Source organism: Lithobates pipiens, unplaced genomic scaffold, assembly GCF_037356315.1.
Source record: "Lithobates pipiens isolate NorthernLeopardFrog02 unplaced genomic scaffold, aLitPip1_a1.2 Scaffold_13, whole genome shotgun sequence".
Taxonomy (NCBI): Eukaryota; Metazoa; Chordata; class Amphibia; order Anura; family Ranidae; genus Lithobates; species Lithobates pipiens.
In genome coordinates, this window is record NW_027507718.1 from 141,292,972 (window position 1) to 141,310,451 (window position 17,480).

General features: G+C 42.0%; 1 protein-coding gene across 1 annotated transcript in view; it reads left to right on the forward strand.

The window, feature by feature from the left end:
* Positions 1–269: 269 nt before the first annotated feature.
* WDR18 (WD repeat domain 18) overlaps positions 270–17,480 on the forward strand; it is a 28,840-nt gene continuing 11,629 nt past the window's right edge. The window contains exons 1-6 of the mRNA XM_077475655.1: positions 270–513; positions 597–707; positions 6,453–6,586; positions 8,885–9,026; positions 12,248–12,391; positions 12,471–12,529. Coding sequence (XP_077331781.1) covers positions 304–513; positions 597–707; positions 6,453–6,586; positions 8,885–9,026; positions 12,248–12,391; positions 12,471–12,529 — 800 coding nt within the window. The 5' untranslated portion in view covers positions 270–303. The remainder of the gene's footprint in view (positions 514–596; positions 708–6,452; positions 6,587–8,884; positions 9,027–12,247; positions 12,392–12,470; positions 12,530–17,480) is intronic.

The window sequence follows — 17,480 nt, forward strand, 5'->3', positions numbered from 1 at the left end:
CACTAGATCTGCTGTAAATAGATATGCTCTAGATTAAAGTCACCCGATTTTTCTTGGGCTTAACTGATGACCCTGTGTGAAAGGACCTTCATTGAAGCGTCAAATCCATAATGCACCCCTAAATTGTAGTCCCTGACATCCATCTCCTCGTAGTTGATATTACTGTGAGTATCTCTATACCCAAAAAGCAGAGCCGAGTTACAAGCCCAGCCCGCCGCGACCTCGCAGCACATCACTACCTCACATGCGAAGCCAAGGGGGCCGGCCGACTGCAGAGCACGTGATCTAGGAGCCCGGGCAAACATGGCGGCGCCCTTAGAGCTGGTGCTGAGCACTGATGCAGCCGGCCAAGTAGCCAATTGTTCAGTATGGGATCCTCAGACAGGCGCTGTACTGCTCACCTACCGGGGAGGGAACAGTACACCACACGCTCTGGAGCTGCTCGGCGGACAATACCTCCTTGGAGGACAGCTGGGGAAAAACTACATCAACGTGTGGGAGCTGCAGAGAAAGGCGAGTGAGACGTACCTAGGGATGTGTATGTACACTCATATGTTATGGGGGCTTCTTATCAATCCTCTTTCTACCCCTCATAGGACCAGCTGCAGCAGAAGATAGTGTGCCCGGGCCCAGTCACCTGCCTAGCTGCCTCTCCTAGTGGACTGTACTTGGTGGCGGGGATTGGGGAGAGTATCTACTTGTGGGAGGTAAGTCAAAGTAAACATTGCTGAGATGTGATCTCAATCAGTGTTCTAAAGATGAGCTTCAGACTCACACTCTTAGGACTCGTTTACACTTTTAGGGGGGCTGTAAAAACAAGCAGCAGTTTTTTTTTTTTTTTTACCACCCCCCTTAAAGGAGAAGCATGGCCAAAGTAGGGTTGCACTTATACCATGTGTTTTCAACGGCAAGTACCAGTACCAATGCTTTCGGTCAAGTACTGATACTTTGCGGTGCGATTTGCACAAGTGCAAAATGAACAGGCGCAATTTTCACTGCCATTTGAACAGGAATGCAGTACTATTTCTGTCCAAATCGCATGCAATTCGCCTCCCCCCCCCCCCCCCCCCCTCCTGTGTATGTGAACCCAGTATAGAAAGGGAAATGCCAGTTAGTGGGCGGTTTATTTAAAAATGTTATAATTCACAAAAGTCCATATCGAATCCAAATTCTACAGTGTGTCCCCGCCCCACCGATTTATAGAAAACCACGGCTGCTGGAGGTGCTCACAAGGCTGGAAGAGAAGTTCCGGGACCCCAGTGGGTATAGGCAAAAGTAATGTCAGCTTGGGGGTGGACCACCTATACATCTCCAGCCCTGTGAGCACCTCCAGCGGCCCTGGTTTTCTATCATCAGTGGGATGGGGACACTATGCGGAGTTGGATTTGAGCAGATATGGACTTTAAAGTAGAACTGCAGTTTACTCACATCATTTGTAATAAAAACATCTTTGCCACTCTGAAGCTTCCTTCCAACCACTTTACATATTATTTTATGTATACTGCGATTCTGTACTTGCCAAATACACTACAGAAATCTCCTTCTGCTAAGTCTGGCTGCATCCATTTTAACTGTGGGCAGCTGAAACTGCTGAATGTTTACTGAATTTACACCTTCAGCTCTGCAGCTCTCATTGGCCCTCCTTATGACTCATCTCTCCCCTCCTGGCAAACTCTGAGAGAGTAAGAAAGAGAGCCGCGCATGATGTCATAAGCCTAGGTTTTTTTTGCTAGATAAGAAACAGGAAGCTGTAAAAGGTATTCACTGGTATAAAAAAATGTTTTGTTATCCAAAGTTAAAACAACAAGAGCAGAAGATTTAATAGATGGAATGATGAAAAAATGACTTTAATGTGAGCTATAACCTCTAATAAACTGCCCACTAGAAGGCGCTTCCCTTTCTATACTGGATTCACAAACACACATGTGGTGGGGGAAATCGCATAGGAATCGCATTCCTGTTCATGCAATTCTTTGCAGTGCTATTTGCGCCTATTCATTTTGTATTTTGTATTGATGCAAATTGCACCACAAAGTACAAGTACTCATGGAAATACTTGGTATTGGTGCACCCCTAGGCCAAAGATTTTTTGGCCCTACTTCTGTTGTGTGTTACAGGAGTGCACCGTGGCCCAGAATTAGCTTTAGCTTGCAGTTGGCTGACATCACAGAGCCACTCCAGGCTCTAGAAAGATCCCAACCATATTGGCAGGATCCACCCCAGATGCCTGATTAACAGCTGGCTCCACCTCTCAGCATGCAGCTGAGAACCCCCTCTCCAGCCTGTTCTGAGGGAGAAGACTGGAGACTGATCTCTGCTCCCAGAAGACAAAAAACTGAGCGCTCAGCAGTCATGTGATCGCCCAGTTCTCAAGCTTAACGCCAGCAGAGTAGCACTGCAGCATCTCAGCGATGTTACAGCATAGAGGGGAGTATGTTTGTTTGTTTCTTTAGTAACCCTAAACCCCTTTAAAGGATAAGTTCATATTTATTTAAAAAAATGCACGTATTTTTGCAGGTTAATTACTTCCCAGCCTATAGCAAAATCATGGGCGAGAAGTGGTTCAGATATCCTGACTGGGCATCATATGTCAGTCTGACACACTGCAGCACCGATCTCAGTAAAGAGCCTCTGACGGAGGCTCTTTACCACGTGATCGACCTTGTTCAATCACGGCTGATCACAGTGTAAACAGGAAGAGCTGTTTATTGGCATTTCCTCACTCGCATCTGACAGGGGGTGGTCTGTGCTGCTTATCAGTGCAGCGCCCCAGCGTATGCCCGCCCAGGACCACCAGGTATGCCACCCTGGACCACCAGACAGATGTTGATTAGTGCTCAGTCAGAAGATGCCAATCAATGCCCATCAGCAATGCCTTCCAGTGCCATCAGTGATGCCCATCAGTGGCACTCATGAGTACCCGTCAGTGCCACTTCATTGGTGCAGCCTCATTGGTGGCCATCAGCGAAGGAGAAAATTTACTTATTTACAAAATTTTATAACAGAAACAAAGAAAAACTTATTTTTTTTTTTCCTCGATTTTTGGTCTTTTTTTTTTATTTTTTTATTTAGCCCAAAAAATAAAAACCTCCCAGAGGTGATCAAATACCACCAAAAGGAAAGCTCTATTTGTGGGAACAAAATGATAAAAAATTAGTTTGGGTACAGTGTAGCAGTGACAGCCCTGAAAGCTGAAAATTGACTTGGGCAGGAAGAGGAAAGTGCCCAGTATTGAAGTGATTAAAATATGCATGTTTATTTTTTTTTTTTCTTTCCAGAGCCAGCAGATCAGATTGCGGTGAGGAGGGAACATAACGCCTCCCAACCATCTGTCAAATGGCCTCTGAAAAGTGTTCTACTGCAAATCAGAAAGTGACACTTTTTTTTTTTTTTTTATACTCCTGTGGGTTGCAGGCCAGGTTATGCCTACCTCTTTGTGTACATGAGCTGCAGGGTTGGAATGATCCAGCTCATCAGATTAAAAAAAGAACTAGAATTCGGCTAGACATGAGTTTGGAGGATGCTTGAAGCTGAACTTTACCCATAAATAATGTTCTTTAGCAAGTAACCTACAATCAAGAGTACTAATTATGCTACCAAAATTAGTGTGTGCTGTAAATTTCCTCCATCATTGCCCCTGTCTGTTCTTACTGGAGGCTCTATAGCGTTATAAATAGTGCCTGCAGTCCACCCTCAAACTGCTGCTCCTTTGATGCGCTGGCAGGACGTCGGGAAAAGTCCTGCCAGCAGCTTCTTAGGAGCGGTGTGTTTACCGCTCCTCCAACGCTGCTCCCCATTGAAATGAATGGGGCAGCGCTATATTACTTTCGGCAAAACGCTGCTATTGCGGGCGGTTTTAACCCTTTCTCGGCCGCTAGCAGGGGGTAAAAGCTCTCTGCTAGCGGCCGAAAATGTGCTGTAAAACACCGCTAAAAAATAGCCGCGTTTTACCGCCAACGCTATAGGCTCTGCGGTGTGAAAGGGGTCTTACTGAATTTTAAACAGCATAGATACTTTTTTTGTTTTCTCCATAACTATACCTGCAAAAGGGGCCAGGCTGATTTAGCAGGATCGAATTTTCTGACTAAAGTTCAATTTTTAGACTCATCTTTACCTAAGTTCAGTTTCATATGAAATGGAAAACTGACAAATATCACAAGTTCAGCATTTCTTTGCTTTTAACATTTAAGTTTGGAATGAATGGAATTTCCTAAATGAAAACCACATACTGTTTTAATTTAATGTTTCCATCCTGCTTCTTCAAACATTTTATTTCTTTTTTTGTTTTGCAAAATGCAGATATGTTGTGTTTTTTATTTATTTTTATATTATCAGGTTATTTCTCACACACAGCATATGCATACAACAAATTCTGTTACTCTTCCCAAGTATGGCGATACCACATGTGTGAGACTTTTACACAGCCTGGCCACATACAGAGCACCAACATTGAAGTGGCACCTTCAGACGTTCTAGGAGCAAAAATGACACATCTCATTTCTCAACCACCTATTACAATTTTGAAGGCCCTGGAGTACCAGGACAATGGAATTGCCCACAAAACGACCCCATTTTGGAAATTGTTTTTTTTTTTTTTACACAGTTGTCCATTTATAAGATATTTCTAACACCTATCATGTATATAGCAAAAATTACACCCCAAAAGACATTCTGCTACTCTTCCCTAGTATGGCGATACCACATGTGTGAGACTTTTACACAGCCTGTTCACATACAGAGGTCGAACATTGAAGTAGTACCTTCAGGTGTTCTACGAGCGTAAATTACACATCATTTCATGTGTAAGAGTAGAAGAATGTATTTTGGGGTGTAATTTGTTGTATGCATATGCTGTGTGTGAGAAATAACCTGATAATATGACAATTTTGTACATTTTTTTTTATAAAAATCTTAATTTGCAAAGAATTTTGGGGAAAAAATGACAACTTAAAAAAACTCAACATGCTACTTACTTAATACCTTGGAATGTCTACTTTCTAAAAAGGGGTCATTTGGGGGGTATTTGTACTTTCCTGACTTGTTAGGCCCCTTTCATATGGACGATCCATTCAGGTCCGCCTGTCAGTTTTTCAGGCAGACCTGGACAGATGCTCCATAGAGCTCTATGGAGCGTCGGATGTCAGCGGTGACATGTCCACTGACATCCAAGCCGATCCGAAAAAGTGTGACGGAGGAAAAAGCTATTTTTCCATCCATCATCGGATCGGGTGACGATGGACGCTGCAGTCCGTCACCCGATCTCCCATAGGGGAGAGCGGCACTGTGACAGGTCCGTCCCTGCACAGTGTGCAGAGACGAACCTGTCATCTTCCTGCTCAGCGGAGATGGCTCCGGCGATCCCCACTGAGCACGCGGATATCCACGAGGCGGATCAGCCCTGATCCGCCCCGTGTGAAAGGACCCTTAGTGTCTCAAGAAATGAGATACACCCGATGTACTGAAGGCCTGATCAGATGTGATACAATTTCAGTGATTGGCACCATAGTTTGTAGACTCTAACTTTCACAAAGACCAAATATACATTGTGGGTTATTTTTACCAAAGATATGTAGCAGTATAAATTTTGTCCAAAATTTATGAAGACAAATTACTAATTGGCAAAATTTTATGACAGAAACAAAGAAAAGGGCATTTTTTTTTTTCCCCACAAAATTTAAGTTATTTTTTGTTTTTTTGTTTATAGCACAAAAAATAAAAAAACCCACTAGTGATTAAATACCACTAAAAGAAAGCTCTATTTGTGTGGAAAAAAGGACGCACGTTTCATATGGGTATAGTGTTGCATCACTGAGTAATCATCATTCAAACTGTGAGAGCGCTGAAAATTTGGTCTGGACAGGAAGGGGGTGTAAGTGCACCGTATTGAGGTGATTAAAGGCATTTAGGAAATTATACTCCTGTATTCTGCATTCCTGGTTTTTTGAGCCAATGAGGAGAGTGGGGACAGGGTCGAGCCACGGCTCTATGTGTCTCATGGATGCATAGAGCAGCAGCTCGGGAGCCAGCAAACTGCTTTCTCTGGGGGCACTGCTCAAGGGGGAAGGAGCCAGGAGCGCCGGAGGTGTACACGAAAAGAAGGATCGAAGCTACTCTGTGCAAAACCACTGCACAGAGCAGGCAAGCATAACATGTTTGTTTAAAAAAAAAAAAAAAAAAAAAAAAAAAAAAGCTTTAATATCGCTTTATGCCATAGACACCCAGGGGCCTAGCAGAAATGGCATACTTATTTTTTTAATTACAGGTATCCTTTAATGTTATGCATAATTTAAATGTAAATGGGAAATATATAAGTGCTTTTCAGTGAAATGTAAAGATTCACACTTTTATCTCATAAATAATTGTTATTTTTAAATAATTTTGTTAATGTTGTGTACTTTGTCACTTTTTAATTCAGACTGTTTTCTTCTTTACGTTTCCACTGTGGTATCTAGGTTTGTACAGGAAATCTTCTTGCCATTCTCAATAGTCATTACCAGGATCTGACCTGTCTCGCGTTCACAGATGACGGCAGCCATTTTGTGTCTGGTGCAAAGGATAGCCTGGTCCTGGTGTGGAACCTTTTCACGTAAGGGATTTGTAGTTTTATTCATATGCGTTTTTGAATGGTCTGCTCAACATATAGACATCATTTTGCTTTTGACTGAGTGTGAGGAATGTCAAAATAGATCTGTAGTGCAGATATATGTAATGAGGTTAGGTTCCGGATAGATGGTTAGGTGGAAAAGGGGTTGCCAAAAACAAAATTCTAACCACATGGTGATCCAAAGTCAGTTAACAACTTTGCCAATGGAAAAGCATCTAACAAAAATCTGTGTAGAAAATGACATGCAGTACAGTCCTTTAGATGGGCTACTACAAAGAACCATAGGCGATGGCCACTTGGTGATCATGTTGATGTTCAAGACTCTATCTTAACCACTTGCCACCCAAGCCAATTCTGGCATTTCTCCTACATGTAAAAATCATAATTTGTTTTGATAGAAAATTACTCAGAACCCTCAAACATAATAAATATTATAATAATCTCAGAGACCCTAGGGAATAAAATGGCGGTCGTTGCCACTTTTAATGTCACGCTATATTTGCACAGCAATTCTTCAAATGTAATTTTTGTGTTTTTTGGGGGATACCTCACGTGGTTTAAACACTGTTTACCCATGCGGGTGTGACGTATATATGCATTCACTTCTGTGTGCGGGCACAAGGGGATGGAACCCATTAAAACGTGTTTTTGGTTTTTATTTTTATTTATTTTTTTACTTATTTTTAATCACTTTTATTCCTATTACGAGGAATGGAAACATCCCTTGTAATAGGGCATGACAGGTCCTCTTTACGCAAAGATCTGAGGTCTAGAAGTCCTCGCTACTTTCCTCTATGCTAGAATGGCAGAGATGGGGAAAAAAAATGGTCTCAGGCATTCCTGCAAAAAAAAAAAATTGGCAGCGATTTACATCTGCCAGTGCTGGAAGTTAGTGTAGGAAATCCCCAACTGAAGAAAAAGATATCTGGATAATGCCTGTAGCTGCAAGCATCAATTATCCAGATATCCCCACTCAAAGTAAATAACATCATATGACATCTACCCAGGGGAAGCGCTTAAGAACTGATTACCACACATGAAGTCTCTGCCATTCATATTCAACATTGCAGCTATTCTCAGGTTAGGTAAAGACCACCTTGATCTTCCACAACACTAATGGAACAATGTTCTAAGGACTGAAGGGACAAACGTTCAACCTACTGGTAAATGCATACAGCATTATGACTATGTTTGTAGAAAGCACAACACTGTGCAAGCACCTCTTCCAGACTGTATAAAGTTGTAGGCCTCCTGTACTCTCTTGGGGGCCTAAACAGTTGGGAAGCTTAACACTCAGTGAATTTCTTCTGGTTAGATTTCCCTTCTTCCTATTCTGAAGATGCAATAGACAGTGAGACAATCTCTACAAAGTGAGGGAAATTTACCATTATAAGCAGATGTCACCAGGACAGCACCAACATTGAAAGATTTGCCTTTTAACTCTTATTTGCTAAAAACTAAAATTTTGGATCACTTTATGTTCTGTTAAGTCACAGAACAAATGCGGAGTGTGAATCTACAAAGCAGGGACAGAGATAGGAATAACAGCATATCATGGGAACTAATCCTGGAACACTATATTCAAAACCTAAAGGATAAGTTCACCCTTAAAAAAATAAATGCACACATTTTTGCAGGTAAAAAAAGTGAATTTACTAATTTTCTTCTTTTTTTTTTATTTTTTTTATTTAGGAGCTTGGAAAACATTGCACCAGTGATCATCAGATCACTGATGCCATGAGGCATACTGTCAGTGTAAGCCGTCTGCTCATACACCCCGTACGGGCAAGCAGATACACTGACGGGAAGAATCAAACTACAACAGCACCTTGGTAGATCTTGAACTACAAGCCACCAGTCGCAAAGGCTATCAGGTTCATTCATTGACGGAGTTCTGCGAATGAATGACACGACTGTGTGGCAGAGACCCACACAGCTGCGTTATTTTCAAAAAGTGACAGCTGGTATGGAGAACTTCTCCCCATACTGCTGTCACAGGGAAAGCTCAGATTGCTGAGCTGCTGCAGGCGCGGGAACATGCTACATCTTCCACCCTAAAACGGGCGGAAGATCTAACCTGTTTTTCAAAAGCTGAACTCCTCCTTTAAAAAATGGCTATACATAAACTTTATTTCTAAATTTAAATCTGTAGCCTGAAATTCTGTGGTTATCTAACTGCCAAACAAAATAATGAACACAATGATTGTTTCTAACAAGATTGTCAATAGTTCCTGGTTTATTTCAAACTAATTGAAAAATTATTAAAATTCTCTTATTCAGTGTATTGCAGGCTGAAGGGTCTCGAGGGCCTGAACCCAGACATATGTGGACCCAACACACACTGCCCATCACAGATGTACAGTGTGGTTCTGGAGGCCCTCAAGCTCGGGCGGTTACTTCGTCTTTGGACCAGACTGTTAAGGTAATTGTAGTCATATAGACTACATTTCTGACTAACTCTGGATATTAAGTTGCTGATTGAGGAAAGAACATGGACTCGCCTGTTCAGTGAGCTGCTTGCTTCCTCAACAGTCTTGATCAAGCTGTATTACTTTTACTGCATTGTAGAAATTCCACCTGGTGATCTGGGCAGTAACACACCTCCTATATTAAAATACTCCAACTCTGACAGTGCTGCTGTCCGAGGGCGTCATATTGCGGCAGGTCTGCACGAACTGTCGTAGCTATACGTTGGTCCCTTTAAGTGGGATAGCAGGAGCGCGCCGCTGGAGGCAGGGGTGCCGATGCTTGTGACCAGCGGTCGCGAAGAGCGCCGGGCAGGAGAAGCAGAACAGGGACATGTATGACCCATAGGGAGACAAGCCAGGTAGTGAGGGGAAATCCCTTCAAAGTGATCAAGCCCCAGGGTCGCCAGAACTAATGTCCCCATTAAAATATTTCCCCTCTATCCTTGTTCTGGTGTCAACCCAAAATTTGGGGATTTTCTTTCACTTTTGATAGGGTTAATATCCTGAACGGGTCATAGGAAGCAATAGTAACTACCGTATTTGCCGGTGTATAAGGTGACCCGGCATATAGACGACCCCCTAATCTTACAAAAAAAAAAACGCTTTTAAAACTGTACTTACCGTATAAGACGACCCGGCTTTCGAGGCTTCATATTTCTTCCTTCTTCCTGCATTTGCTGGAGCCAATCACGGCGAGCGATGTATTCTATTAATTAATACAAAGCCTGCTTGGATTGGCAGAGGCTGTATCATCATCAGCCCGCGCCTCTCTGACTCTCCAAGCCAATCCGAGCAGGCTACAGAGTAGCCTGCTCGGATTGGCAGACGTCGTTACTCCAATCCGAGCAGGCTTTGTATTCATTTGAATACATCGCTCACCAGGATTGGCTCAGCGGTATATACTGTATGTAGCCGAAGCTACATACAGTATTGCCGAACACCAAGCAGCCATCCGAGGGGCTGACCCGGCGTATAACACGACCCCTGCTTTTTGGCCAATTTTTTTACATGTAAAAGGTCGTCTTATACGCCGGAAAATACGGTAATAGGTGTTCTAATCCATTTCACTCTATCCAAAATAAAAGTTTAACTCTCAAACACTGTAATGTAGAAGTGAAAAAATTAAACATTTTATTGCAAATTCATGTTCATTCTCTTATTCTTTTATTTTTCATAATCTAGTTAATACCTTGGAACATTAGCTACTGATTGTTTGCAGCGCCGTTTTTAAGGCAGGGCAAAAGGGGCAGCTGCCCGGGGCCCAAAGCAGCTGCCTCATGCTTGCCAACTATCCATTTTAAATTTCCTTGTCTCTTGCTGTGTCCTGATATCTGTGTGAAGTGTTGCTACTAATGCTGCCCATCTCTGCCCTATTGTGTAAAGATGACTCACCTGCAAACCCTGTGTTTACATATAAATAACCAGCATTTATATGTAAATAGCAGCAGCTTTCATATGGAAATGGCTGCATAGACATGTAAATAAAGGCAGCATCCATATGTATAGCATGCCCCTGGAGTGAGGAGATGATGTGCTGTAACCTAGCAACGAATCAGTGAGCAGTAATCTCTAGAAACCAGTCAGTGAGAGGTAATGATACATGTTACCTCTGGCAACCAATCGCAATAGCTGCCTGATCTGCATTGGGGGGGGGGGCCCAAGAAAAGTTTTGCCCAGGGTCCAATCAATATTAAAGATGGCCCTGATTGTTTGCATTGCCAGAACATGCCTGATTTTCAGTCTAGCCAACAGACTTCACTTAAGTTGCCCATAGACATAAGTTGACCGTTATCCATTCTGACCAGTTGTTCAGATCATGTAATTTATGCTACCATCACATATTTTTCTGTAGATTTATGAGGAAAGGTTTGTGAAAAGTAGAATTTTCAGATTTTCGCATTAATGGCTCCTCAAGTCAAAATTGATCAAATTGCACTCTTTACAACGTTGTAGTAAGTGTGCAAAAAAGGAAACCTGTAGACCGCAACCTGTTGGGTTCATGTGGAAAATCTAAAATATTAATATGCAATATTTAATATTGCCTAGAATGAAACATTGTAGACTTTTTTTTAAACGTTAGCCCTCAACATAATATAAAGAATGAAACTTGGTGTTAAAGAGAATGTATATATTATTTTTTTTTCTTTTAAGTCACTGTGTTTCCTACTGGAAATGTTTACATTTCTCATTAATTTTACAGTTCTGGAATGCTAGCATGAATAATAACATTGTAATGGCTATTTCAACCACTTGACCTCCAGAAGGTTTTACTAACAATTGCGCGGTCGTGCGACGTTGTACCCTAACAATGTCCTTTTTTTTTTTTTTCCCCCCCTACAAATAGAACTTTCTTTTGGTGGTATTTGATCACCTCTGCGGATTTTATTTTTGCTATAAACAAAAAAAGCGAACATTTTTAGCTATAATAAATATCCCAGAAAAACAAATTTCTTCCTCGGTTTAATTTTGACTGTTTACAGTGATTTTACTATAATTACATAAACTAGTGGAATTTGGGCTGTTTTGTAACTAATGTGTTAGGCTCCATTCACACCTAGGCATTTGGAATTGGCACGATTCCAAATCGCGGCCAAACACGGGAAACATTTGCGATGCCATTACTCCTTAATGGCACCCAATCGCGCTGCCATTTTGCCATGCGACAAACAGTGGAAACAAAATTGGGGCACGCGTGTCACCCAAATGAAGTTCCAGAACTTTTTTGGGTGACACACGATTTTGTTTTTCTGCAACAATCTCGGAAAAATATCACTGCGATTGGAGTGCCATTAAGAAGTAATGGCATCGCAAACTCATTTGCCCACGGTTTGGAACCGCAGGGCTATTCCGTCCGTGATTCAAATCGCCTAGGTCTGAATGGAGCCTTAGACTCCATTCACACCTACGCCTTCAGCAGAAATTACACCCAAAACATGGATAGCAGATGCATGTTTTGTCCTGTGACCACACAAGGCTCACTGCCCAAAAAAGGGGCAGAAGCTACTTTGGTGTGTTTTGCCGCATGTAGGGCAGCCCTATGCAGTCACTTGACAGACGTGCCCTAAGCTTGTTGTGCAGGTGTGAATGGGCTTCACGGTTAAGAAACTAACATTTTTCACAGTCCTTCCCTTAACTAATGCATCTGCTCTAAGAAACCCTATAATTTTTATTTCAGTTGTGGGACATTGCCTCAGGGGAACTTTTGATGTCTGTCCTCTTTGATGTCAGAATCATGTCAGTAACATTTGACCCAGCCGAATATCACTTATTTTGTGGTGGTAGTGATGGCTCGATATTCCAGGTGGATCTTTGTGCATGGGTAAGTGCCCTTTCTAGAATTTTGAAGAGTGACCTAACCAGGGTTTCCAAACAGTGAAATGCCCATTTTGTTTCTGCAGCCAGTGCAGCGGGAGAAGACCTTCAATGCTGAGCAAGAAAAGGTGTTTAGAGGACACAGGTAGGAAGTCTGCTAAAACAATGAATTGCTTCACCTTTTTGTTGACTGTTTCTATCCATACTTATTCTGTCTTTATATACTATCTGCCTTTTGTGTTTGTAGTCTTGTTAAACTTCAGATTAAAGATTGCCTACTACTGTATCCTTACAGCAGTAATGATGGTTAACAGACTTCCCTATGTTGGAAATGACCCGTCAATGACCAGATCATCTAACGAAAACTGGAAATAAGTTAATGGATCACTCTGTTTACCTGGAGGTTTAAAAAAAAAAAAATCAGTTTTACTAGGATTAACATTGTGCTTTAAATGTCATATTTTAAGCATACAAAAAAAATCATCTTAAGGGCTCATCTACACTTGCTTCGAACTTCAACACACATTATAAAGCACCTACTGCTTCTTTGATGCTTCGGCGATGCTTTTTTGAAGCTTGGCACGGGATGCGCGCCGGGGAGTTTCAGATCAGAAGTGTGCCGTCAAATCGAGGGGCTTGAGAGTTCATGACCCATGGCTCCATACTCTTAGAAATTTGTCATGCGTATCTAAAAGGATGGCAGTCAATTTTTTGTTTACCATGACATCATTCATACGGTTCTTTACTTCTTCAAAACTAAGTGCGGGGATTTCCAGACCTTTGTGCGATGGTCAGTTTAGTTGCAGTAAAGAGACTTTGGGCTAATTGCCACTCTGGGCGTAATAATTGGATATCATTTTTGAAGTGAAATAAAGCAATCAGGTTGTGTGAACAGGACTGTCAAGTTACCATTTTATTTAGTAACAGGTGCTTTGATTGGCATTTAAAAGCATGTCCAATGCCACATTTTGAAGCAAGTGTAAACCAGCCCTTTATATTTTCTCTTGTTGTGGAGACACGGAGGGATTTCTGTCCTTGGATTTATTTTTATTTTTTATTTATTTTTTTACCACTAGTTTACCGTATATACTCGAGTATAGGTCGATCCGAATATAAGCCGAGGCCCCTAATTTACCACAAAAAAATGGGAAAACGTATTGACTCGTGTATAAGCCGAGGGTGAGACATGCCTGTCCATCCCTGTGTGTCCGTCCATCCCTGTGTGTCCGTCCATCCCTGTGTCCTGTGCCTTTGTCCTTCTTCTGCAGCGATCTGCATGTAAAAACATGCCAGGATCGCCGCACCTCTTCTCGTCTGTGACAGACGGCGGCCATTCCACTGTTCAAAAGCCACGCCTCCGTCTGTGATAGGCGGAACACTCAATTTCCCAGCAGTCAGTGTTCCGCCTATCACGGACATCCTCTCATCCTCGTCCGTAGTATGAGGATGAGTGGATGTCCGTGATAGGCGGACCACTGACTGCTGGAAATTGAGTGTTCTACCTATCACAGACAGGGAGGCGCGGCTTTTGAATAGTGGAATGGCCGCCGTCTGTCTGCACGACACGCTGATCGTGTAGGCAGACGGCGGTGACTCGAGTATAAGCCGAGGGGGCACTTTCAGCCCTAAAAAAGGGGCTGAAAATCTCGGCTTATACTCGAGTATATACGGTAGTTACATTTTATTTCATGATCTTGTTTGTTTTTTTTCACTGCAGAAACATTTGGGATCAAAGTATAACTAAAGCCAAACTACTTCTTCGCTTCCTTCTTCGCTTCCTTCTTCGCTTTCTTCTTCGCTTCCTTCTTCGCTTCCTTCTTCGCTTCCTTCTTCGCTTCCTTCTTCGCTTCCTTCTTCGCTTCCTTCTTTACTTTCACTTTCTTTCTCCCTCCTCTTTCTTCCCCTTTCTCCCTCCTCTTTCTTCCCCTTTCTCCCTCCTCTTTCTTCCTCCCCCATCCTATTTGTCCTGTTTACCATTGCCTTATTAAGTGAGAGTAAAATTTTATAATCCAAATTTTGGATTGTCCCCAGAAAAGTAACAGAGGGGAAATTTCAAAAATGGAAACTAGTTCTTGGGACAACCAGGGATTCCCTCACTTTGGGTGAAGGGGGGGGGGATTTCTTCCATGGGACAGAAACAAAAAAGTGATCTAACTCTACCTTATGCTATCCAAAATGGGAAAGAAAAATTTTTTGCCTTTAGTTCTACTTTAAATTGGACTTGCTGCCAACAGTAAACAAATAGGTTGGCACTTACATTAAAATAATAAGCAAAAAGAGCAAATTAAGGGGGATTTGTACAAGCGCACAGATGTTTTTAAATATGTCAAAAGTAATGTAATTCACATCGGTTACATGTGCATTCTACATACATGGTGATGGGAGTACCAAGCAGATGGGATAGCAGAGCCCAGAAAACATGGTGGAGGTGTGCACTACCAGGGTTCTGTGGAAGCAATTGGGTGGTTGTATAGCCACTGGATCCCTTCTACCTGACAGGAAAATGTTGGCTTGTAAGATTTATATGCCCCCTGGCTACTGTAGCAGTGTGCGTAAAACTTGCTGCTGCTAACATATAACAAACGAAAGACCAGGGGTTATTTACCCCCCCTCCTCCTTCTTCTTTTTTTTTTTTTTTCTCTACCTGTCCTCCACAGATGGAAAGTTTTTCCATAGGCTGTCAACATTTTGAATAGTCTTCCACAAAACCTAGGTAAAGCCAGCTCCATGTATTGCCTCAAAAGACTGGATGTGTTTCTTTATTTTGCCTTCCTATCATTCAACTGCTAGTTTAGGGTTTTTATAATGCAAGTGTTTTTTTTTTTTTTTTTTTTTTTTTTTTTACTCCCAGTTTTATCAATCATCCAGTTTTCTAAATATAATGGATGTACATGTCATTGCTTTGTAGTTATATTGTGGGAGATATTTAGTTAGATTCATTGACAGGTGCCTTGAATACTGGCTTCTATTTGACTTGCTTCAAGCAGGTTTTGCATCCCTATAGAGATTAGAGATTTTTTTTCTCACTTTTAGGAAGTGAAGAATCTGCCCACTTTTAGTTCCTCTTTAGGCACTTGCCCGACCATACTATAGCTGAATATCGGCTACAACGCAGCCAGCCAGTTCTGAGTTGGGGGGGGTCATAAGATGTCCCCTCGTGATCGTGTCTGCTGTGGTTCGGGGCAGCGTGCTCCTGTGATCCTGAGAGTAAAACTAATTGATATATTTCAAGCATTTATTTCTTTTCATTTTGATGACTATGGCTTACAGCTAGTGAAAACACAAATTCAGAACATTTTGAATATTGCATTAGATCAAGAAAAAGATGAATACAGAAATGTTGGCTTACTAAAAAGTATGTCCATGTACAGTATAGTATGCACTCAACACTTGGTCGGGGCTCCTTTTGCATGAATTACTGCATTAATGCGGTGTGGCATGGAGGCGATCAGCCTTGGCACTGCTGGGGTGTTATGGAAGCCCAGGTTGCTTTGATAGCGGCCTTCAGCTCGCCTGCATTGTTGGGTCTGGTGTCATCTTTTTCTTGGTCATGCTCCTAGGTCAAGTGAGTTTACTAGCCAATCAAGCACAGTGATACCCTGATCATTAAACCAGATATTGGTACTTTTTGGCAGTATGGACAGGTGTCAAGTCTTGCTGGAAAATGAAATCGGCATCTCCATAAAGCTGGTCAGCAGAGGGAAGCATGAAGTGCTCTGGAATTTCCTGGTAGGGGGCTGCGCCGACTTTGAACTTGATGAAGTGGACCTAGCAGATGACATAGCTCCCCAGATCATCACTGACTGTGGAAACTTCACACCGGACCTCATGCAACATGGATTCTATGCCTCTCCACTCTTCCTCCTGACTTGGGGGATCTTGATTTTCAAATGAAATGCAAAGTTTTCCACAATCCATGATGATTTTGAGAGCCATGTCATCTGCTGGTGTTGGTCTGTTTTATGAAGTCCAAAGTCAGCACAGCCCTCTACCAGGAATTTCTAGAGCACTGGGCATTAGGGCATCCCAATGTGCTTATCTCTCACTTACCCAGTTCATAGCAGCTTTAAATCTGCACCTTTTAGTTAAAAATGTAAAAACAAATGCTTTCTGAGTCCATCACTACCTGTATCGTGTGACAATCGAGGAAACCTCATATCCCTTAATGCACCGCCTTACGGCATCACAGAGGAGGGTGTGTTTTACCTCTATGGACCACACTTTCCTCATTACTATGCCACCTGTGTTTTTTTTTTTTTTTGTTTTTTTTTTTTTTGTTTTTTTTTTTCACTCTTTCCTACTTGTATCTCCTTAGATCTGTCATCTATGTAGTGCATGGGCCTGCCTAATCTTATACAATGCCTTGAAAAAGTATTCATACCCCTTGAAATTTTCCACATAAATGTATCATATGTGATAGACCAACACAAAGTGGCACACAATTGTGAAGTGGATAGAAAACGATAAATGGAAAGTGTGCATTTGTATTCAGCCCCCTTGAGTCAATACTTTATAGAACCACTTTTCGCTGCAATTCTTTTTTGGTTATGTCTCTACCAGCTTTTCACACGTAGAGTGAAATTTTTGCCCATTCTTCTTTGCAAAATAGCTCAAGCTCTTCCAGATTGGATGGAGAGCATCTGTGAACAGCAATTTTCAAGTCTTGCCACAGGTTCTCAATTGAATTTAGGTCTAATGATTGCATTGTAGCTCTGGCTGCATGTTTAGGGTCAGTGTCCTGTTGGAAGGTGAGCCCCAATCTCAAGTCTTTTGCAGACTCTAACAGGTTTTCTTCTAAGATTGCCCTGTATTTGGCTCAATCCATCTTCCCATTAAAGCAGACCTCCACCTTCAAGTGGAAGTTCCGCTCATCTGAACCCTCCCCCACTCCAGTGCCACAATTGGCACCTTTCAGGGGGGAGGGGGGTGCAGATACCTGTATAATCCAGGTATCTGCACCCACTTCCGGGAATAGTTAGCCGCAGATGATTGCTGAACTTTTCAAATATTTATTTATAAAAAAAAAAAAATGAAAACCATTTGATTTTCCTTCCACTTAACAATTATGTTCCATTTTGTGTTGATCCATCACATAA